Raw genomic sequence first — 22441 nt, 5'->3', positions numbered from 1 at the left:
GCTGAGTAATTGCAACAGACCATATGGCCTGGGAAGCCTAAAATATTTACTCTCTGGCCCTTTACGGAGTTTGCCATCCCTGGCCTTACACCCAAACAAACAAACAAAAGGCAGCCTTTGCTGAGATGAGACTTGGTGGTCCTCAGCGGTTACTTTCTAAGGCCCAAACCATATAAGCTTTGGCCATGATCTTAAAGCAGATGAATATGAGACACAGAGAGGGGAAAGTAGCCTGTAAAAAGCTCTTCCAGGATTTGCCCCTAAGGCCCGCTGAGTCCAGGAAGTTGGTGTAGCCTCCTGTGCCTAGACAAAGTCTGCAACTCCCTAAGGAGTTCACAGCCTGGTTTAATTCAGTTCTCCCTCATGTCATTGTCACAGAAATAGAGGTGTTGTCCTTCCTGGCACTCAGCAGCCAACCTTGAGTCACGCTTACATCAAGAGGGAGGGGGAGGCACGTTCCCAGTCTGCCAGCAGGCTCCAGTGTTTTTGCTGCAAAGTCTGCAAACTAGCACGTGGCTTTACGCTGCTTACAACAGCCTGGGTTACTAATGAACAGTGATGCGGGGCATCTGATGACTGAGAAGAGCTGGAAAGGCTGGACACTGGGAGCTCAGTCCCAAACACTGCCATGGGCAGAAGAGCCTCTCTGGGTTTCACAGGAATCTTCCTGCATGCATGTGCGGGTGTGCGTGTGGGTGAGTGTGTGTGTGCGTGAGAGGGGGCAGGTGGAAGGTGAGAGGAAGGGAGGGAAGTAACTGGGAGTATAAAGATGGGCAGATGGATAGATGGGTAGAAATGAACGTGGGTGTCAAGGATTCTTTATCCGTCAAGCTTATAACTACTTAACTGTTTTAGATAGTAGGATTCTTCTCGAAGACGCTCCCTTGATTGTGGATAAAGTGATTGGTCACTTTCCTTTGAGTAGCCCCCAAGGGAGACAGCCCCCACCCCTTGTCAGCTTCCCTGCTGCCCTGGAGTAGAACAAAGGCATCCAGGTTTCCTTTGAAAAGCTACGCAAAGACTGGATCTCCTGATCCTTCCTCATCCAGTCCTCTGGCTGACCCCCCGGGGCCCGAGCATTTCACATTTGCCTTCCTAGAGGAGGTTCCTCAGTATCTGGGCCTCTGCCTTTCAGGATCTCATCTGACTGGGACTTTGTAGTGTTATTGCCCTGGGGAAGGAGACTGTGCTCAGACCCTGGAGGGTCTGGTGGGGGCCAGCCTGGAGTGAGGCTTCCATTAGGCCAACGCCAGTGTGAAAAAACTCCTTGGGACGGGCCAGGGCTGGGGGAGGAGACACCAGGGGGCTGCAGAGAGGCAGCTGGCTCAGGTCAGGAGGGCTTCGGGAGCCAAGAGGGCTGTGCTGCAGGCCCAGCCCCCACGGGGTGTCCACGCTCCGAATGAGCTCAGTGCAGGGCGGCCACAGACATCTGGTCATCACTGTCTTCCCCTTGGCTGCTGAGAGCTCATCCTTATTATTATTCAGTCAGCTTGTCCTCATTGTCCCTGGAACATTATCCTGCCTCCTGGTCATCATCGTCTTTAATGTGGGAGCTCAGCCTGTCTGATTGTCATCGCCGTCATCATCGTCGAGTGCCATTGCTATTTCTGTCCCTGTATTCACACGCCTCCTTCTTTCTTCCCTATCAGTGGAAACACACCCATCGCCGTGTGGGGGACCAACCTGGACCTCATACAGAACCCCCAGATCCGTGCCAAGCACGGGGGGAAGGAGCACATCAATGTGAGTCCAGGGCCGGCAGGGGTCATGGGGGCTGCCCACTCAGCACATTGCTTTCCTAAAGGGTGTGGGGTCCCCAAGTACTCAGGCAGGCCCACCCCAGACACTGATGACCCACCGCATGTGAACCCCAGCGTACTGGGATGGTGGGATGGGCGAGCAGCCCTGAGGACATTTCACACCTTGGGAGTAGGCATGGGGGAGCCATCACTTCTGAGGTGTCCAGGGTTTCATACCCTTATTCCTCCATCCTTCCGACCCCCGATGCTGCTCCTGAGCTTCAAGATGCCCTAGGCACTGCCAGCCTCTACGGGCACAGCGGAGCCCAGTGCCAGCTGTGGAGCTTATTCTTGAGTGCCCAGGTCGTGTAGTCCTGGCTGCAAAGGAGCTGTGACCCCTGCATAACTGTGTTGTGTCAATGCCATGCTGTATGCCAGCACCACGGGAGACCCAGTGGCTGCGTGGGGGCTGTGGGTGTGTGGAGATGCGCTGCATGGTCTCCCCTGTCTGGCTCCTCCCCAGCTCTGTGAGGTTCTGAATGCTACTGAGATGACCTGCCAGGCTCCAGCCCTCGCTCTGGGGCCGGACCACCAGTCTGACCTGACCGAGAGACCCGAAGAGTTTGGCTTCATCCTGGACAATGTGCAGTCCCTGCTAATCCTCAACAAGACCAACTTCACCTACTACCCCAACCCTGTGTTTGAGGCCTTCGGTCCCTCGGGAATCCTGGAACTCAAGCCCGGCACACCCATCATCCTGAAGGTAGCGTGAAGCTGGTGGCCGGGAGGTGGGAAGAAGAGGCTGCTGCGTGGAAGGGGGAGGCTTTGCAAGTTTGCAAGTCACAGAAAGAGGCCAGAAGTCATGGGCTCCTGCCAGATTTTGAGACCGGAGTCCCTAGCAGAGGCTGTTATAGTCCAGAGCATGGTAAACACTCTCTCTGAGTTTGGATTGAGAGGCACACTCTCTACAGGCCGTGGAGACTGATCAGGGCAGCTGGATCCACCCTGGCCATCTGACTCCCAAGCTTTGCTTGTCCCCTGAGTCCAGCACCTAGGAGGTCAGAGGCTCATACTGCTTTCTCCTGTGTAGCCCTTTGTAAACCTCAGTATAGGGTTTCTTTGGAGCATGGATAGCAAATTAATTTTAACTCAACTGTTAGTGACTGACTACAGCTCTGTGTTGAGAAGGATTCTGAAGCTGCATTTAGGACAAGGTGAAAAGAGTGCCTTGCTTATTGATTTCCCACTGAGGAAGGGGGAATGGTGGTATATGTGCCACAAATTTTTTGGACTTGTTACAGAAGGTGGCCTCTCCCCCAGGTCACCAGGATGGGACCTCCGGGTGGGATCCGGAGGAGGCGGCCAATAGCTGTGGTCCTGACTCTGGGGTGGGAACTGGGGCTTTCCTGTCCATCCAGGGCAAGAACCTGATCCCGCCTGTGGCTGGGGGCAATGTGAAGCTGAACTACACTGTGCTCGTCGGGGAGAAGCCGTGCACCGTGACTGTGTCGGATGCGCAGCTGCTCTGCGAGTCCCCCAACCTCATCGGCAGGCACAAAGTGATGGTGAGGCTGGCGGGGCCCATCTGGATGGAGTGGGCACTAGGGATGGCGGGCTGGGAGTGGTCCGGCTCCATCCTGGGCCACTTTCCAGGAAGGGATTCTGGCTGCTTCAGACTTTGCTCCTAGCTACCCCGCACCCCTAGTTCCTTCTCCCTGTCCTACTTTCTTTTGTATTGTCATTCTTTCCTTCCTGGCTGGTACTACAATAAGGGCAATGCAAAACAGCGTTAAATGATGGGCTAAATCACCTGTTTTAGGTATGAGACCCTTCCGGGAGAGTACCGTTGCGGGCCTGGGGCAGTCCGCAATATGCTGTTCTGTGCCTCAGTCATCTGTCCTTACAATGAGATGAATATTTGGGGCACCAGTCATTGACGCCACGTCAGACTTTTAGATCCCAATTGTGTGCTGTTTCCTGTTGAAGACGACCATGTTAGCTCCTGAATAAAAGAATGTGTGGTTTTTCCAGTGGTGGGGGGGCCTATGCTGAGCCATCCAGAAGACCCCCTCCCTCGCCCCTATGTGCCCTCTCCTCTGCTTCTACAACCAGTGATGATTCTCCTCCCTGAGTCATTCCCTCATCCCACCCTGGTCACCAGTTTATCAGTGACTTGGAGCTGTTCCCTAGGATACTCTGTCCCTACACTCAGCTCCCTCTTGCCTGGTGTGCCCTCCAGGCCCGCGTTGGTGGCATGGAGTACTCCCCAGGGATGGTGTACATCGCCCCAGACAGCCCGCTCAGCCTGCCCGCCATTGTCAGCATTGCCGTGGCGGGCGGCCTCCTCGTCATCTTCATCGTGGCCGTGCTCATCGCCTACAAACGCAAGTCCCGAGAAAGCGACCTCACGCTGAAGCGGCTGCAGATGCAAATGGACAACCTGGAGTCCCGCGTGGCCCTGGAGTGCAAGGAAGGTACTGAGCGGCCAAGGGCTATGGTCTCACGCTGGAGGCTGGGTGTGTGGGTGCACGTGTGTGTGCATGTGTGTGCATGTGAGTCTCACACACAAGCAGCGGGCTGGGCAGCAGTGGACAGTGCTGGTGGCTGGGTGTCCTACCTAACTCTGGTCTCTGAGCCTGTAGCCAGACCAAACCCTTATCCTAGCAGGCTCTACCTGGGCAAGGCTAGATGAGGCTTAGGCCTCCCCTGCCCCCCCCAAGGTGTCCCCTTGCCTCTTTCTCCAAGTAAGACTGGGATCATTCAAACCTCACTGGAGCAGTTTCCAGCCCAGAATCCTGACCGAGTGGCTTTTCTGCTCTCTTCTCGGAGAGACCTTGGGGTGTCTTGACATGACACATTTAAGCAATCTTCAGCTCCCTTCCATTAGAAGGAAGGTAAGGCTGTAGGGCTGATCTGAGATTTAGAAGAAATAGTGTTTCACAGCTTGTATTTTTAAACAATTACCAACACCACCATGAAGCAAAATCAGCTGCACTAAATCCAAGAAGGAAATTTAGGAGTCAGACTCTTGTCACCCTCAGGATGCCATTCCGTGAGTCACCCTGGGAGGGTCTGAGCTGGTTCTTTGCTGTAGATTTATACGTGGAATAAATCCAGCCTGTACCTGGGGGTCTCACATTCCCAGCAGGGCAGCTGCACTCTCTCTGATGGGGAAGAGGGTCCATTCCATCCCCTGTCTACATCCTTCAGCTGTCAGCACAGCATCCGCCTTGTGGGACTGTTAATTACTGCCTTTTATTATATTTACGCTGCTTAATTTTTTTCTCCGCAATGTACTCTTCCCTCTAATTAGGTGTAGTGATTAGAATCTCTTTTATATGTCGCAGGCACGGGGCTTTGAATGTTGGAGGCGCTGGGTGACTTGAAGGAAAGCTGCAGACCGATAAAAAGCCAGTTCCCTCCTTCTTCCCACCAGCTGAGCACCCCAACCGGGAGGGGCAGCGAGGGGGAGTGTGAAGCCAGGTTCCTCTCAGAATGCTCGGGAGGAGGAGGAATTAGCAGTCAGACAGGGAATCCAGTCGAAGGGTGTCAGTGGAGGCGCCAGGAGAGGGTCTTTGCTCCTGGCTCGGGAGAGAGTGAAGCCGCCTGGGTGGGAAGGGAGACTTAGGGCAAAGTGCACATGGGATTAGCCATGAAAGTATTTTCCAGGAGTGCCCAGAGCTGACTCTGGAGTGTTTGCAGGGCAGCGTGGGTCCAGGGAAGGTGATTTTCTGAAGACTTGAAAGTGAGCCAGGACAACACCCACACACACACTCAGAAGAGGCCCAGCCTGGGCCCGTCACAGGCCTGAACTTCTGATACATAAACACACACACGCACATGCGTGCATGCACTCCCACACATGTCCGCAAACACTGACAGGCTCGTACACTCCGTCACTCCTGCACCACACTCTCCCATGCGCACACACACACCAACGCCCATGCACGTGTTCCCACGAACACACACACTCGTGTCCTAGCTCAGGATATCCATGAATGTTCATCAGAGCTTTTGGTGACAGTGCATGCTAAAAAGGCTCCCTGACTTCCCTTTCACACGCACAGGCGAACACACTGGGTGTAAGTTCCACTTGGATGCATTAGGGTTGATCTGCCTTCTGAGTCACTTTCCTTGTCAAGCACCTCCTGTGTCAGTGTGACCAGAGCAGAGTTGCAGGGGTGCAGGAACCTCTCCAGGGGTCCAGGTGGCATCTCTGTTGTTTTGTCAAACAAGAAACATTGGGATCCTTAAGGCCCAGAAACCCAAGATCTGTAGGCCTGAAGTCAGCGCTGCAGGGTGACCGGGCCCCTGCTGACAGTGCCTGGGGTGGCTACGTTAACATTCCTGTGATCAGCAGAGCCCACTGGGCACAGGGCTTGCTTCTCGAGGGCCGCATAGGGCTTTTGAATCTCTTCTGAGCCCACAAAGTGTTTTTTCCCTATTCCTGTGTTTATATAATTAGAAAGAAATATTGTTAATCAGTGTACACTGGCTGTTCGTCTTGTGTTAATCCATCCTCATTGTGTGTGCGTGTGTTTGTATATACATGCATGTGTGTACGTGTGTGTGTGCATGTGCTAAAGAGAAAGATGGAGCAGGGAAGAGCTGGGCGCATCACCTCTGACTACCTCCTATGGCAGAGGCAGCCCAGGAGGAGGGATGTGCCCAGGACGGAGTGTGATCACAGCTTTGGTGCTGTGTAATGACCTAAGGCTGCCGGCTGTACTTTCCTGGGGCGGGTGGGGAAACTAGCTCCGTGACCTTCTGGAGGCCTGAGTTGCCTCCACAAGACAAGGGTGTTCATATGCATCTCATCTTTACCATTGAGTAGCATCGCCTTGTGAAAGGAAGGGACCAAGATATACCCTGTGTATTAATACAGACGGAGTATATTAGTGTGGCAGAGCCTTCGTCTGGCCCTGTTTTGTAGTTTGATGGCTTCAGTGAGCTATGTGGCCCAGAACTGGGACTGCAGAAGAAATTGTTCTTAATTCTTATAAGGCAACCGACTATGAAACACAGAATCAGGAATAGACCCTCCATCACTGGAACCTCTCCCTTCCCTCCTTTTGTCCTTCTACATCCCTCCTGTCCCCCCAGCTCATTTTGCAAACCAGAGTCCTTCATCTGCAGATGAGGAGGCCCTCCTGGCCCCAGCAGCAGCACAGATCTGTGGACAGCCCCTCCCCGCCAACCATGCTTTGGAAGGGATTTGGCTCAAGACAAGCTTTCTTGTGCTGCATCTTTCTCCCATGCCTATGTCATTCACCCAGCTACTTAAAACGCCCCTCCTTCTTGTTCTTGCACATCCACAGTCCATCGTTCAGGTCTCCTAGGGGCCTGTGAGTGCTCTGAGCATTCCGAGTCCGGGATGACTCTTAGGGCTGCCTCAGCCAGCAGTCTCATGGGCTTCTCTTTGTGCCAGCTTTTGCCGAGCTGCAGACGGACATCCATGAGTTGACCAGTGACCTGGATGGAGCTGGGATTCCCTTCCTGGACTATAGAACCTACACCATGCGGGTGCTGTTCCCGGGAATCGAAGACCACCCTGTCCTCCGGGACCTTGAGGTGAGAAGCAGTACCTGTGACCAAACCCTTCCCCATCACGGTGTTAGTGCAGAGAAGGATGTAGGTGACCTTCAAGTCCAGCCGCCTATTGAGGAAGTGAGAAAGCTGAGACCAGGGAGGTGCCCCTGCTTGTTGGTGCCAGCCAGTCCCTCTGGAGGAAGAGGCGCCAAGCCAGGGAACCTCAGAGCAGAGATGGGAGTAGTGCTTCGGGTTTTAGGGGGTCGTGGATCCCTTGAGAATTGAATGGAGGTTGAAGACCCTCTACCCAGAAAAACTGCACATATACATGGAAACAAGAAATCTGGCCAACAAATGGAGGGAGTTCATGGGCCCTTGTTTAAGAAACCACAATGTCAGGGATTTCACCACTTAGTTGGTGCTGAATAGATGCGTGTGGAAGAGACAAGTGATGTGCTGGGAAGGGAGGTGGAAATGTGAATGATGAGCACTGTCTTTTGTAGCAGCATTTGAACATTTTATCCCACTTACTGTCTAGCATAGTATCTAGCTTATGCATATATTCATTTTACGCTTTGTTCCAAAATGGATTTGAAATAACTTACAAAGATAAATACCAGAGAGAAGTGAAGAATATAAAGGAGGAAACCAGGGCAAAATAATAATCGTAAGGAATACTCGCTATGAGTTGACTGCTGACTAATAGCCTGGTCCAGTTGTGAGTCCTTTACATGCATCCATTCATTTAACCTCCCGGGAGCCCTCGGAAGTAGGTACGCTCATTTTACAGGTGACAGAACTACGGGTACAGAGAGCCCTGGGGCCACACAGCTGGGAGGGAGCGAGGCCAGGATCCGAGTCCAGCAGTTGGACTTCAGAGTCCACACTCCCAACAATAAGCCTGTGCACTTGACCTCTGAGGTGCTAGTCAGTGTCATGCGTTACTGCCCTGGGTACCTGTTAGGTTGAATTGAAAATCTGCAGCCAAAGCAACAACAGAAAATGAGATTAATTCCAAGATTTCTATCGTCCATAAATAAACACAGACCCATTGCTCAGGAGTCACATGGCCTTGCAGGTACTGACCAGAGAGAATGTTTGCATGGGTTCTCCAAGGAGATGAAGGACTGTGCACTTCTGCAGTAAACACAGCAAGGGCCTGGAGACTCCAGGGCCCACACATGTTTCTCCATGCTTGTTTGTTGAATGAAGTGTGTGTGCACGAGTGTGTGTGCACTTGTGTGTGTGCACGTGTGTGTCTATAGTGAGGGCACGGGCACTTCTGTCTGGAGGAGGCTCCCCTTGGCTCCCCAGTGGACAGCTACCAAGAGGCACTTTCAGAGGCCATGGGTGGTGAGCTCTATGTCCTCATTAATAATGCACCTTTTCCCTCTGTCTGCATATCTGTGTGTGTATACATGCATAATTGTATAAACATGTGTCATATACACAAATGAAAACGCCATCCATATCGTGATGCTTCTATCTATCCACATCTTTGGTCTCACTCTCCTCGCCTTTGCTCCTCCTCATTCCCGCTCATCTTTCTCTTCTTTGTATCTTTTCTCCAGCCTCATCTTTACTTGCCTCAAAAGACCAGGGTGCTTAGCCCACTGGAGAGCGTGCAAGCTCCTGGTTAAAGTGAGGCAGAGGAGTGATAGAAGGAAAGGACAGTAGTGTGTGTGTGTGTGTGTGGGGTGTGTGATTGGATGTGTAGGTTGTGCCATACCATGTTTGTCTTTGTAATTCTAACCTCCAGCAGAGGGCTTGGCACATAGTAGGCATGCAGGAAATGTTGAATGATTACATAATTGTATGTCTGTGTGTCTGCATGACTTAGAGTGGACATGGCAGTCCTAGGAAGGGAGATTATGTTTCAACATCCCTACACCCTCTGTGGGCAGGATGGAGAATAATCACAAGAAGAATTCAATTAGTATGAGTGTATAAAGTTATTCTCCCCTTATCTCTAGCTCAAAATTCAAAGTAGATTTCCTTAAAGCATATAAATTTTAAATCAGGTTCTGAGACCATTTCAAAGCTGGCATCCCTATAGGGCAGCCTGAAGACTTTGGAGCAGGCTAGGGGACAGCCACCTCTCATACAAGGTGTTCTCTTGGTGAACACACACACACTCCACACTGTTTTCCAGGCTATTCCTGTGGCCCACATTACAAATCATGCCCCATCCTATCATATGGTCTTATTCCTCATTTGATCCCATTTATCTTCAGGCTTCCCCACGTGCACTTGCATCTCCATAGATCCTCAGACTCTCAGGCCTGGCTTGGCACTCGGGTAGCACACACCCAAGGGCAGTACACTGCCAAGAGCTGCCCAGGGCAGTGGCAGGAGAGTTACGGGGCTCTTTCTGTCACGGGATCTCATGAGTGGTTGTGCAGGTTGGACACTGCACTGCTCCAGATGGCACCTCCTGGAGCTGTTCAGTGCACAACCTGCCTCACTGTCTAACGGCAGCCCTGTTTGCCCAGCACCAGAATACAAATAATTCCCTGTCATTGCCCTTCCAAAAAGTACCACACCCCTTGCTGAAAGCTGTTGGGGTCCCTACCCAGCTGCACTTCTCCAGGCCGGTCCTCTAAGGTCAGTTTCCTGAGAGAAGCAAGATAGAACGGCTGATCCCTGACTCCTGGCCTTATTTCTCAGCAAGAAGCCAGCCCAGCAAGCCAGGCTTGACAAACAGAAGCCCCGAGCACCCTCAGGCCACCCTCAGAGCCCTGCATGGAGCCAGCTCCCGCTTCGCTGGGCGCTGCCCTGGCCCTGCCTGCCTTGTTCCTCAGCATCTGAGGCGCCCCTAAACCAAGGCTTCTGGGGCTACAGAATGAACTGCAGCCAACTCCCCTCCCTGTCCAGAAAGCTTCAAGAGCCCTCGTTCAGTACAGACACCCGTAGTCTCCTCACTTCACTGCAACACCCCACCTGCTGCCCGCTGGGTGTGCACCAGGGCACGCCCAGAGCTGCACACTAGGAGTCACTGGCTCCCTCCCCCATCTGTCTGTCTCAACCCTCGGCTGAGGGTGTCGGCTGAACTCAGCCCTTGGAGGGCTGCGGAGGAAGGCCTCTAGAACCGGGACTGCTGGGCTCTGATGACCACCTGCCCAGCCTGTGTTACTCCTGAGCTGCCCTCTGGATGGACACCCCCCCCCGGCCCCCAGGCTGTTCTGTGGCCCCTGTTATAAACCACACCATGGTTTATAACACAGGTCTTACCTGGCCTTATTCCCCCTCTGGCACCTTAAAATTTCTCCTCAAGCCTGAGTCTTCTCTCTTTGCCTTGCCTTTATCACAAGGGGAGACTTTCTCCTCCCACTCTCCTGCTCACGAAGGAGTTAACAGCCAGCTTCACCAGTTTCCCTGAGTTGGAGCCCACGAGATGGCTAATTGTCAGACATAGGCTCTGAATCATCAGGTCACATAGCATTTTTTGAATTGTGGTAAAATACACATAACAAAATTTATCATTTCAACCATTTTTAAGTGTACATTAAGTAGATTTACATTGTTGTGCAACCATCACCACCATCCACCTCCAGAACTTTTTCGTCTTCCCCGATACAAACTCTGTACCCATTAAACACTAACTCCCCATTCTCTTCCCACCAGTGCCTGACAGTCACCCTTCTACTTTCTGTCTCTGTGGATTTAACTACTCTGGGTACCTGATATAAGTGAAATCATACACTATTTGTCCTTTTGTGACTGGTTTATTTCACGTAGTAAAGTGTTTTCAAAGTTCACCCATGTTGGAGCTTGTGATAGAATTTCTTTCCTTTTGAAGGCTGAAGAACAGTCTGTTGTATGTGTATACCACATTTTGTTTATCCATGCATCTGTTGGTGGACTCTTGGGTTGCTTCCACCTTTTGGCTGTTATGCATAATGCTGCAGTGACCGTGGGTGTATAAATAACTCTTCGAGCTCCTGCTTCCAGTCTTTTGAGTACATACCCAGAACATATGACTTTTCATTTCCATTAAACTCACTAATTAATTGCTTGCAGATGGAAATCAACTTTTACTGATTTCCCGCACTGGCCTGGGCTGTGTGAGATCCAGCCTCCTATGTAAGATCCAGGGATCTAGTGTGGCTCGTTCTTTTCTTGTTTCCCTCCTTGCCACTGGAACAGTTTTTCCCTGATGCTTTTCTGAGTATGGAAACATTCCCAGGAGAGCCACTGACTAATCTAAAGCAGTGTTTCCCAACCTGTTCAGCCGCCGAGACACCTGTCCGCTGGTTGGGCATGAGCGGTGGATGTGTGTGAAGAAGGAGGTGTCCTCTGGCTTCAGGCTGTCCTGGACATTAGACCACCTGGCCCTCTCTTTTGTGACCATCTGGGTGAAGTCCAGGAGTTGGAGGAAGGGCTGCCCAGGCCCTGGTCACAGACCAATCCTTTAAAAACAGAGAGCAAACAGTCACCACACACCCCATTGTCAACCTAGCACTGCCTCCTAAACTCCAACCTATTGGGTTACAATTAAAATTTACTATCCGGTTTTATACTCACAGACTTCAACTAAATCATGGAACCATCTGGTGAATAAAGAAAGTCTTGTTTCAGAGTGGCGTTTGCTTAGGGGGTGGGGGTGGGGCAAGTTACAAAGGGGAATTGTTCTGGATACTCTTGACCAAGATACTTCACTTCCATCTTCCCCTTCATAAAATGGGGAGAAAATTCCTATCTTCGGCACCCGAGACACTGTGTCGATGTATTCAATATCTCGGAAACTCTCGGGCGAAAGGGATCTACGGAAAGCAGCTGACGGACTAGGGGAGGCAGGTAATAAAATGGCTGCTGTTTAAGTGCGCCCTGTGTGTGCCAAGCGTTTTACATCCATTATCTTATTTAATGTTCATAAAACTTTATGACATAGGCACTCATGTTCTCATTTTACAGAGGAGGCAGTAGAGCCCAGAGGTGACAGTGCTTTCCTCCACGTCTGAGCCAGTGTCATCTCTCTGATTCCAAAACCCACGCTCCTCCCAGGGTGCTCTTTCCCCACAAGTGGCTTTGCTGAACCTTCTTCCCCAGGGCCCTGGGCCTTGCTGCCCAGAAGGTGTGTGCAGCCACGCGGGAAGTCCAGAGGGTACCCTCACTCTGTGTGCCATCTGGCCAGCCCTGTGTCCCCTTCCTCCTCTCTCGCCTCATTGCCAAACCTGCGCATGGCTCCCCTGCTTGGGACGGCCAACCTGAGCTGCCGGGAGGCCCTGCACGGGAGCCCGCAGAGTGGACTCAGAGCTGGCTTTCAGTCACTTCCCAGGCCCGGGGGTAGGCCTAGATGTGGCCAAGGATGGGGAGAATGGGTGGGGCTCTGAGCCAGACAAGCTTGGGTTTGGAAATCCAGCAGTGCCCTTCCCCAGCTGACTTGCCTCAGGAAACCTCAGTAGCTTCTCTTGAGAGGCTAAGAGGGCACTCACCTTGCCAGGTCACTAGAAGGCTAAGTTGGAACAATATGTAACATGCCAGCACTGTGCTCTGCACGTGGTAGGTGCCCAAGAAATGGCATTATCTGTTATTATTAGGACAAGGCATAGAGATGTTGTTCTGAGGGGTTTGAAGGACAGAGGCAGTAAGATGCATGCACGTGTGTGTGAGGGACAGTCACGCAGTCGGGAGGGAGATCATGGGAGACAGACAGATGGCAAATTGAGGCCCATTAGCCAGGGAGAACTGAGGGAGCCAGTTCAATGTGATCTCTTCTCTGCAGAAGTCAGGGGTGGACCCACAGGGTTCCCGCCACTGAAGGGCCTCCAGTCTGAGTGTCTGAGGGAAGGGCCTGGGTCTGACTGGTGTCCGCCTCAGGCCGGCACCTTGCCTCAATCCTGGAACACAGGTTGCTCCATAAATGAGTAGCATGAACGTTCCGGCTGAACATCAGCCACCTTCTTGGACCTTGGACAGACGGCTCTCTCCGGCCGCCTCCATCTTCCCCAGTTTAAAAGCTCTGGAATAAAGTGGGATAAAAGAGCTGTCATTTAGTAACTCGACTGAGTGTCAGCTGAGCACTGCAGGCTTTTCACACATGTCCCCTTCAGTGCTCACGAGAGCCCCAGGAGAGGGCAGGACGCGTGCCGGCTGCCCTGGTTCACAGCCTGGTTCTAACACTTCTCTGTCTTGGGATCTTGGGAAAGTTCCTTATCCTCATGGGACCCTGGGTAATAATGATACCTACCTCGTAGGGTGTCATGTGGAATAAATGGGTCAACAACATTTCTAAAGCATGCAGAATGTGCTCGGCATAAAGTGAGATCTATATACTTATTAGCTGTGGCACCTTCATTTTATTGATGAGGAAACTGAGTCTTCTCAGGGTCCCGCAATTAGTAAATGACAGAATTAACCCACCTCTACTGACTCTGAACCTTCACTGCTGCATACATGACACTCCTTCCCAAGGAGCTGATGCATCTGCCCCCACAGGGGAGACACAGCCCTTAGAATGTGGCTTTGATGGCACCTCCTTTGGATGTCCTGCCTCCTCCAGCACCCTGCTCCCTGAGGGATGCGGTGCTCTGTGCTCTCAGATGGCTTCCCGTCAAGGGCAGAGGCTATGCTTTATTTTTTAAGTAAACTTTTTGTTTTAATGGAAGAATACACACAGAGCAATGCACAAATTGTCAGAACACAGATCAATGCATTTTGCCCAAGTGAACACAGCCATGAAGCCAGCAGCCAGATCAGGAAGAATATTTCCAGAAGTCCCTGTGTGCCCCCTTCCAGTCCTGGCCACCCTCCAGAATGACCATTTTCCTACACACATTGATTAATTTTCATTGTTTTTAAATCTTTATTTAAATAGTATATAGCATTCCCTCTTTTGTGTCTGACTTTTTTCATTCAATATGTTTGCAAGATTCATCCCTGTTGTTGGGAGTGGAGATGGGTTCTTCATTCCCATGCTGTGTGGTATTCCATTGGGTGAATACACCACAGTTCCTTGAGCCATTCTGTTGTAGCTGGACCTCTGGCTGTTTCCAATTTGGGGCCATTGTACACAGAGCTGCTGTGCCCATTCCTGTGCATCTCAGAGATGCATCCTCATGGCCAGCTCAGTCCCTGGCTCACATTTGCTGAGTGTCCCCTCCCCTTGCACCCTTGTGTGGATCTCCCAGTGAACAGAGGATGCAGGCAGGAAGATACAGCCTTCTTCCTCCCCTTGCCCTTGATGGGTTGGGGTCTCAGAAAGAGTCCCTAAGAAAACATCAGATGCTGGAATTAGGGAGTGCCTGGGGGACTGTTGGGCTTAATCTTCCCATTTTTTCAGGTGAAGGACTTGGGCCCCCAGAGAAGTAAAGGGACTTGCCCAAGGTTACACGGGATGGTGGTGTCAGAGTGCATGTGGAACCCGGAAGTCCTGACTCTGAGGCCACTGGTCTGTCAACAGAACGCATGGGGCGGGAGACAGGTCAGCATTAGGTTAGCTGGGGGCCCAGGCCTGCTGATTCCTCAGCCAGGGTGTGACCCGTAGCAGCCCCGGCCTCCTGGAGTTCCCACCGGACTCTGTGATGGTGGTCTTCGTGGCATGGGGCCCCCTCATCAACTCTGCATTACCATCAGAGAAGAGCTCAGGCTGTAGAGTCTGGCAGAAGTGGTTCAGATCCCAGTGTCGCCATTAGTAGCCGTGATGTTCTTCCTGTGCTTCGCTAGATTCATCTAGAGACAGGCACCCGCCTCATGGGCTGTGACGGACGTTAAGTAGATACCCAGCACGGTGCCTGGGGCTAGATAAGGACTTGATGGCATTAGCCAGGTGGGCTCTGGCCAGGAGTGGGTGAGTGGTGGGCTGGGAGGGTCAGTAGTGTGCACAGCCCACCCTGTGGGGTCTGGGGCCTGGCCGGCCTGCCCTTCACAGGTGGCCGTCAGGACTCCCCCAGTCTCCTCCACAGGTGCCGGGCTACCGGCAGGAGCGCGTGGAGAAAGGCCTGAAGCTCTTCGCCCAGCTCATCAACAACAAGGTGTTCCTGCTCTCCTTCATCCGCACGCTCGAGTCGCAGCGCAGCTTCTCCATGCGCGACCGCGGCAACGTGGCCTCGCTCATCATGACGGTGCTGCAGAGCAAGCTGGAGTACGCCACCGACGTACTGAAGCAACTGCTGGCCGACCTCATCGACAAGAACCTGGAGAGCAAGAACCACCCCAAGCTGCTGCTCAGGAGGTGAGGGGCAGGACCGAGGGGCCGCGAGGGGTGGGCACAGCTCAGAGGGCCCCTGCCCAGCCCAGCCCAGCCCACTCAGCCTGGGAAGGAGACCCGGGTGGAGCTCCCGGAAGGAGCAGCCAAGTTCCCCATGGTCAGGCACTGCCCTGCCCAGAGGCCAGGGTGCATCCTCTGCCGTCTGGGAAGAACCTGTCCGTCATCACATTGCTGCCTATAACTCAGCCACGGCCCTTCTGCTCAGCCTGTAGTTTTTCTTCTGCTCCTACATCTGCTGTCCATTGTTCTCCCTCTGCCCTTATTCTCCCTTGATTTTGACCCACTCTGCTGGAATTCTTCTCTCGTGGACTCTTCAGAGGTCATTTTCCCATCCCCTGGCCTTATCTAAATCAGAACTTGAATTAGGACAGACACCCTAGGGCCTGTCTGGGAACCCACTTCACCATCTCAAGACCGGAAACTTTAGCCCCTTGCAACTCGCTGCCATCCGGGACCAGCAGCAGAAGCATCACGTGGGTGCTTGATAGAAATGCAGAGTCTTGGATCCCACCCCACAGTTGCTGAATCAGAATCTACGTTTTAACGAGAAACCTAGGTGATCTGAATGCATTCAACTTTGAGAAGCTCTGGTCCAGCCTATGTTTGAATTAAAGCCCTTTAGTAGCAACTTGCCTGATGCAACACAGCAAGTGTTTCCTGGCACCTGCTTTAGGCACTACACGGGTCCAGGGTCCACCACTAGACACCGTCGGAGGCCTCATCCTCAACACTGTTGAGACCTCAGTGGTCACATGTGAAGACATAGCCATATCCGGTGGCTTCAGCCTCATGGGAGATAGAGACTCTCTGACTCTATCCAGGCTGCCATTCAAACTTTCCATGTACCTGAAGGCCACTTCTTCTCTGGGCTGTTATTCCACTGTCTTTAGCCTTCATGCAGATGAAGCTGGGAAACTGCCACATCAGGCCATTACATTCAGCCCTCTGCCTGGACCACCCATTGCCTGTCTGCCTCTGCCTGTCCCCTGCCTTCCATCCTTGGGTCTGAGGCAGGGACCCCCACTTGGTCCAGTGGGTGGATTTGGCTTTCAGAAGTGTGTGCTTCAGGCTTTTCCCTGGTGCAGTGGGCATTCGCCTGTACAGCTGCGAAAGGTTGCTACCTATCGGAGCAATCATACAGCTTTGAAAACAGCAAGGTAGATCATTTCAATTTTTGTTTTACTTCCACCACGCAGCCACCCACCGGCATAATTCTAGGGTTGCCACCTCCTGCCTGAGCTCCCGCTGATAATTTCCTGGCGTGGTCTTGCTCTGTATCTGTGTCTCCTCCTCTGGTTTTCCGTTCGCTCTCTCCCAGACATCCTCTGTCCCTTCTGCTCTCTTGTCTCCTTTTCTTCTTGCCCTTGGCTGCCCCGCTCATTTCAATAGTCTTTCTGCGTTTCTCTTCTCAGCTTCATTTTGTGCTGGCAGCTGCCCAGCTGCCCTGGGGTTTTAGTTATTAGTGTCTTCTGTCAACTGCAACTCTCAGCTCTGTCCAAATATACCTCGATGGGTGGGTTTCTTTCTGGAGCTGGCCACACACTTAGTGCAAGTTTGAATGTAGTTTGTTTTCTCTAGATGGATGCAAGTAAAATTGTCCTTTGGCCAGTAACAGTGCTGTGGTGTATTCACTTCCAAAGTAAAAGAATAAATGGACTTGGCTACTGCTACTCGGGTAGCAGCATGATAGATGCAAGTTAGACTCAAAAAGGAACTTCCTGTCATTGCAACATGAAACACTAGAAGGGTTCCCAGGGGAAGTTTCAGAGTACGTGGAAGCCTTTTAAATAGGACAATTTGGGCATCTCTTGGGATGGTGGCTCCATTATTGCTGTCAGCTCTGGGAGTCATTAGCTTAGGTGATGGGGTCGGTCTAATCTATCTGGTCTTTTACCATGACCTGCTTCCCCTGCCACCTTCCTTTCTATCCCAAATTTTCTGCCAAATTAATATCTCCCCGTGTTCTGTGTTTTTCTTTTCTGACCCAAAGGAACTGTAAAGTTCTCTAAGGCTGTACTGTCCAATGTGATAGCTACAAGCCACACACCACTCTAAATCTAAATTAATTAAAGGTAAATAAAATAAAAAATTTCACTCCTCAGACACACTAGCCACATCTCAAGTGCTCAGTAGACACAGTGGCTGGTGGCTGCCACATTGGACAGCACAGACAGAGTTTTTATCTTCACAGAAAGTGCTGTTGGACCACCCTGCTCTAACGCATTCCCACCAGAACTCCCCAGGAGCCTGACACCCAGAACGTCATCTCCCAGCTTTATAGGCAAAGCTTGTATTCTCATTTTGGGGCGTCTAGGAGGCCATGGAACTCAAGTATTCTTTAGGATCTCAGGATTTGGCCTGAAAGCCTTAAGCAGCAAGATCCGTGCAGACTTCTTCCCCTGCCTTTCCAGCCCTTGGGGTCTGACTAGCTATTTCTGTCTTTGTCTTGCTCTGCTTGTTCCCTCTGTGACTGGTGACAGGACTGAGTCGGTGGCAGAGAAGATGTTGACCAATTGGTTCACTTTCCTGCTCTACAAGTTCCTCAAGGTACGATTGGGTGTGAGGGTTTCTTTGGCCCTGCCTCAGTTTCCTCGCCAGCTTGGGCACCAACCTGCATCCTCCCTGGCCATTTTCCTCCACGGGCCCCAAGTCAACACTTCCCAGGGCCTGGTTCTTAGAACCCCGCCAAGAAATGCAGTTGCCCTCGTCATTAAGGGAACAGACTCCTGACGGTCTCAGAAGACAGAGCCCCACAGTCAGACCTAGCCTGAGAGACAGGATCCCCACAGGCTGCTTTCTCCCAGGGGAGGGCAAGATGAGCCTCTGAGCAGACCCTGCCTGATCCCTAAAGCTAAATTCCCCTTTTAAGCTAAAACAAGTCACCCCTATGTCCATGCTTCTCCTCTTCCTCTCCCTCCTGCCTCTCCCCACCCCAGACTTACTGAGGCTGGTAAGGGTCCCAGGCAGGTCCAGAAGCTGTGTGTGGCAGCAGACAAGCCGACGGTGTGCCTGGGAAGGAGAAGAGCTGCTTAAGCTCCAATTATTACCTTGTTTTCTAAGGAGTTCACACCACCGAGGCCCCACCTCTGTCTCACTATGGGGCTGCGGAAAAGCAGGGTGGAGTGGGATGGGGAGAGGGGGCAGAGAGGGGGCAGAAGGCAGGGAAGACAGAGAGAGCTCTGGGACGGTGGTAGGAAAGGGCAGAACGGGAGAAGACTGTGTGGTCCGAAGAGCCGGGAGAAGCGCAGACCTGAAGAAGGGACTTGGAAGACCGAGGGTGAAGCTGGTAGGAGCAGAAGAGAATTGAAACGAGGGGAAAGCAGCCATCTGGAGCAGCAGGGGGTCCGGGAGGTGGGGCTTTGCACACCTGTGGCCCAGAGTCTGCTCAACATGCTTCTTGTCCGTGTCCAGGAGTGCGCTGGGGAGCCCCTCTTCTCCCTGTTCTGTGCCATCAAGCAGCAGATGGAGAAGGGGCCCATCGATGCCATCACGGGAGAGGCCCGCTACTCGCTGAGTGAGGACAAGCTCATCCGCCAGCAGATCGACTACAAAACCCTGGTAAGCTGGCCTCCCAGCTTTTCCCCAGGGCTCTGGTAAGTGGGCTTTGGCCGTGCACAGCCTCTGCCCAGCAGAGGGGACGGTGGAAATGCTGAAAAGCCACGTCTCCACGTTTGCCCACTGCACGGGTCCAGCCAGGTGTTCCATCTGTGCTGGTGGCTCCAGACTTTCTCTGTACCAGCACACCAGGGCATCTGGATTTGGAGACTGGTAGCTCAGACACATCTGAGCAACACTTCAGCAAAAGACGAGTGTGGGTCCAGGCCAGTGCACTGAATTGTGGGGTCCTGTGGCCTTGCCAACGGCTGGCTGAGTGACCCCACTGAATAAGCCCCTTCTCGTCAGTTCTCCCAGCGTGGAGAGAGAACAGTTTCATGCAGATAGGAGGGTAGGGGGGCACGAAGGAGAGGAAACCAGAAAGAGTTCCCCGTGGATCTGAAGCACACCTCTGCCCACGAGTCTAAGTTCACGTATGCCCGTGACCCTTGCTGTAGAATCGGAGGCCAGGATTGCCTAGTGGTTATGGTGTTCGTCCAGGGAACGTGGGGAAGCCCTCTGTCAAGGTTAGACCCCTCTCCTGAAAGAAACTGTTGTCCTAGGAGGCAGCAAAGCTCGGCATGTAGGAGCATCAAATTTGGAAACAGGCAGACCTGGCTTGGAGCCCTAAGTTTGCTTCTGACCAGCTGGGTGATTTGGGGGAGGTCCCTTAATCTCTCCGAGTCTGAGTTTCTTTATCTGAAAAAAATGGGAACAATAACAGAACCTACTTAAACAGGGATGGTAATAGTACATATCTCCCGAAGTTGTCCCGAGGATGGAATGGGATAAGGTGTGCAAGGCGGGAGCCCAGTGCAAGCGCTCACTGCTGCTCACATAGGCCCTTCCACCTCCTTCCCACCATGCCCGTTCTCAGGCAGCCCACTGTCCCCAGGCCAGGGAGCTCACTCTCAGGCTTTTGTGGAGCATTGTGATCTCCCACCAGGCCTTCTCCAGGAAGTGGAAGGAAGGAAGGAGAAAATAAAAGATGAGCGTTGGAGGTGACACGTGGTGGTGCCCAAGAAGGGAGGACAGAGAATAGATGGATTTAAAATGCACTTATCGGGAGATGAGACACATGGCAGGCCAGGCCAGGGCATGGCAGAGCGGGGCCGGAGCTGTGAGCTGAAGGTGAGTCCCAGAGGCCAGCTGGGGAGATGTCCCTGCCGCTCTGAACAAAGCCATCCCTGCTGGCTAGGAATAATGTGACCATGAGGCACCCATCCGCTCCATCGTCAGAGGCCTGAGAATCCCAATAGATACCCTAACAGATGTTTCAGGATGGCTCAGTTGACGAGCCTTCGAAGGAGCAGCATGTGGCCGGGGCCCCCGCTTCCTTGCAGTCATGGTCTGCTCCTAGGAGAGAGTTAGAGGCTCCAATTAAAGTGGGAAAGGGAGAAAAAACCCTTCCAAAAATAGAGACATGCATAGATTTCCTAATGAGCTAGAACTACTGCTGAAATGTCTCCTGCCTAATCTCTCCCCCTCTGCTCTCTTTCTTTCCCATCTCACCACCGGCTCCCCACTATCGAATGCAGCACAGTGAGTTGTGATAATACTCCATCCCCGGATTGCAGCATCCTTATTCCCGAGGCCAGACTTCGTTAGCGCACAAAGCCCAGTGGCAGATGACTCGACTTAAAGAGAGTGTGAGGAAATTGGAGTGGGGCAGGGAAGTGCATCCGTGAAGGTGGAAACACTTGGAAAAGAGGCAAGGGGAAAGAAATTGTGATTGTTTTGCCCCAAGAAAAAGTGGCTGCAGGGCGATATAATAGCCCCTGTCAGGCCTGTGAAAGGAAACTCCCACAAGCGGAAAGGGGAGCAGCCCCGCAGCTGGTGGGGAGGGGCAAGGAAGGAAGTGTGTTACAGCAGATAGGGTGACCGGAGCCTCCAAGATGAAGGGGTCACATAAAGCGACAGGAAGTCATGGAATTCGGCAGTGGCTGGAGGAGCCCGGGGCGCTCTGGGCCAACCAATGGGAACTTTGTCTTGGGCAGGAGGGATAACCATAAAGAACGAGAGGCACTGAGAGGCCCGCGCTGTGTCACTTTATAGTCAGGTGCCCCTGTTAAGTGTTGAGTGATTAATTGGATTGAGACTAGAGCTTAGACTAGCATGGCAGAGGGCGCTGCTGCAGAGAGTGCCCCTCCGCATCACCTGGGAGCCTGCTAGAATGTTAGATGGTCACCCGGAGAGCACGCTAGAGCGCTAGGTGCTCACCCGGGAGCCTGCTAGAGCACTAGGGGCTCACTTGGGAGCTTCTAGAACGCTAGGTGCTCACCTGGGAGCCTGCAAGAGTGCTAGATACTCACCTGGGAGCCCGCAAGAGCGCTAGATGCTCACCTGGGAGCCTGCTAGAATGCTAGGTGCTCACCTGGGAGCCTGCACAATGCAGAACCTCAGCCTCATCCTAGACCTCCTGAGTGAGAATCTGCATTTTAACAAGACCTGTCAGTGATTCCATTCACGTTAAAGTCTGAGAGGCACTGACCTACCAGAAAAAACACTGGGCAGTTTGCTCAGAAACTAGCCAAGGGGCGTGGGAGTGGGGTGGGGAAGGGAACCTCTTAGTGGAGCAGTGGTCCCTCCATGGCCCTTGCTTCTTCCCTGGGTGCCCTGAAGCAGCCCACAGAGTTGTTCTCACAGGGTCACCATGAACCACTGGGGTGAGTAGAAATGTCAGGAGAGCATGCTCTGGCGGCAGCCTCTGACTCACGGGCTCCTGGAGGAGGAAGTCCACAAAAAGCTGCCTTGCTGCCTGGGAGAGGCTGAGCCAGCCCCCTACTGGCCCGGAGCACCAGACAGCAGGGGCAGCCAGGCCAGCACAAGGCATCAGGCTGTGCTTGGCCCCTGAGGGGGCAGGGAGGGTCCAGGAAGGCTTCTAGAAGGAAGCACTGGCTGTTGGAGGGCACTCAGGAGGGACACATGGTCCAGAGTTCCTTCCACCATTGTTTCCAATTTAGGACATTTTGAGGGTGAGGTTTTGATTTTATAGATTTAGGAGATTTTTTCTTCTTAATGGAATGAGCATGTTCCCGTTCGAGCTCATAGCAGTCTGGTTGCTAATGAAAGGCAGGCGTCCAGGGGCCAGGGTTCTGATTGCCAGCACATGGAGCGGGAGGGCGAGGGGTGGGAGGAGGGCTGTCATCTGAGTCTGCAAACCAGACGTGCAATTGGGAAACGGTTGGGGGCGGGGGATGCAGTGAAAGTTTGGAGAAGGAGAGACACAGAGGGCTCAGGCAGCAGGGTCAGAGGGAGGGTGTGGGAGCTCAGGATGGCGTGGCTACTCATGCCCCACAGCACCCACCCCGTTCCACTGTGGTCCACCCAGGATCCCACACAGTCTCACGAGAGAGCCCGTTCTGAGAAC

General features: G+C 52.7%; 1 protein-coding gene across 1 annotated transcript in view; it reads left to right on the top strand.

The window, feature by feature from the left end:
* The window catches only part of LOC131400039 (plexin-A4-like), a 177668-nt gene that overhangs the window by 1881 nt on the left and 153346 nt on the right, over window positions 1-22441 (top strand). The window contains 8 exon segments of the mRNA XM_058534702.1: window positions 1650-1743; window positions 2263-2502; window positions 3158-3304; window positions 3979-4213; window positions 7168-7310; window positions 15173-15441; window positions 17958-18024; window positions 18889-19035. Coding sequence (XP_058390685.1) covers window positions 1650-1743; window positions 2263-2502; window positions 3158-3304; window positions 3979-4213; window positions 7168-7310; window positions 15173-15441; window positions 17958-18024; window positions 18889-19035 — 1342 coding nt within the window.

This window comes from Diceros bicornis, chromosome 3 (assembly GCF_020826845.1).
Source record: "Diceros bicornis minor isolate mBicDic1 chromosome 3, mDicBic1.mat.cur, whole genome shotgun sequence".
In the NCBI taxonomy this organism is placed as follows: domain Eukaryota; kingdom Metazoa; phylum Chordata; class Mammalia; order Perissodactyla; family Rhinocerotidae; genus Diceros; species Diceros bicornis.
This window is presented reverse-complemented; position numbering and strand designations above follow the sequence as displayed.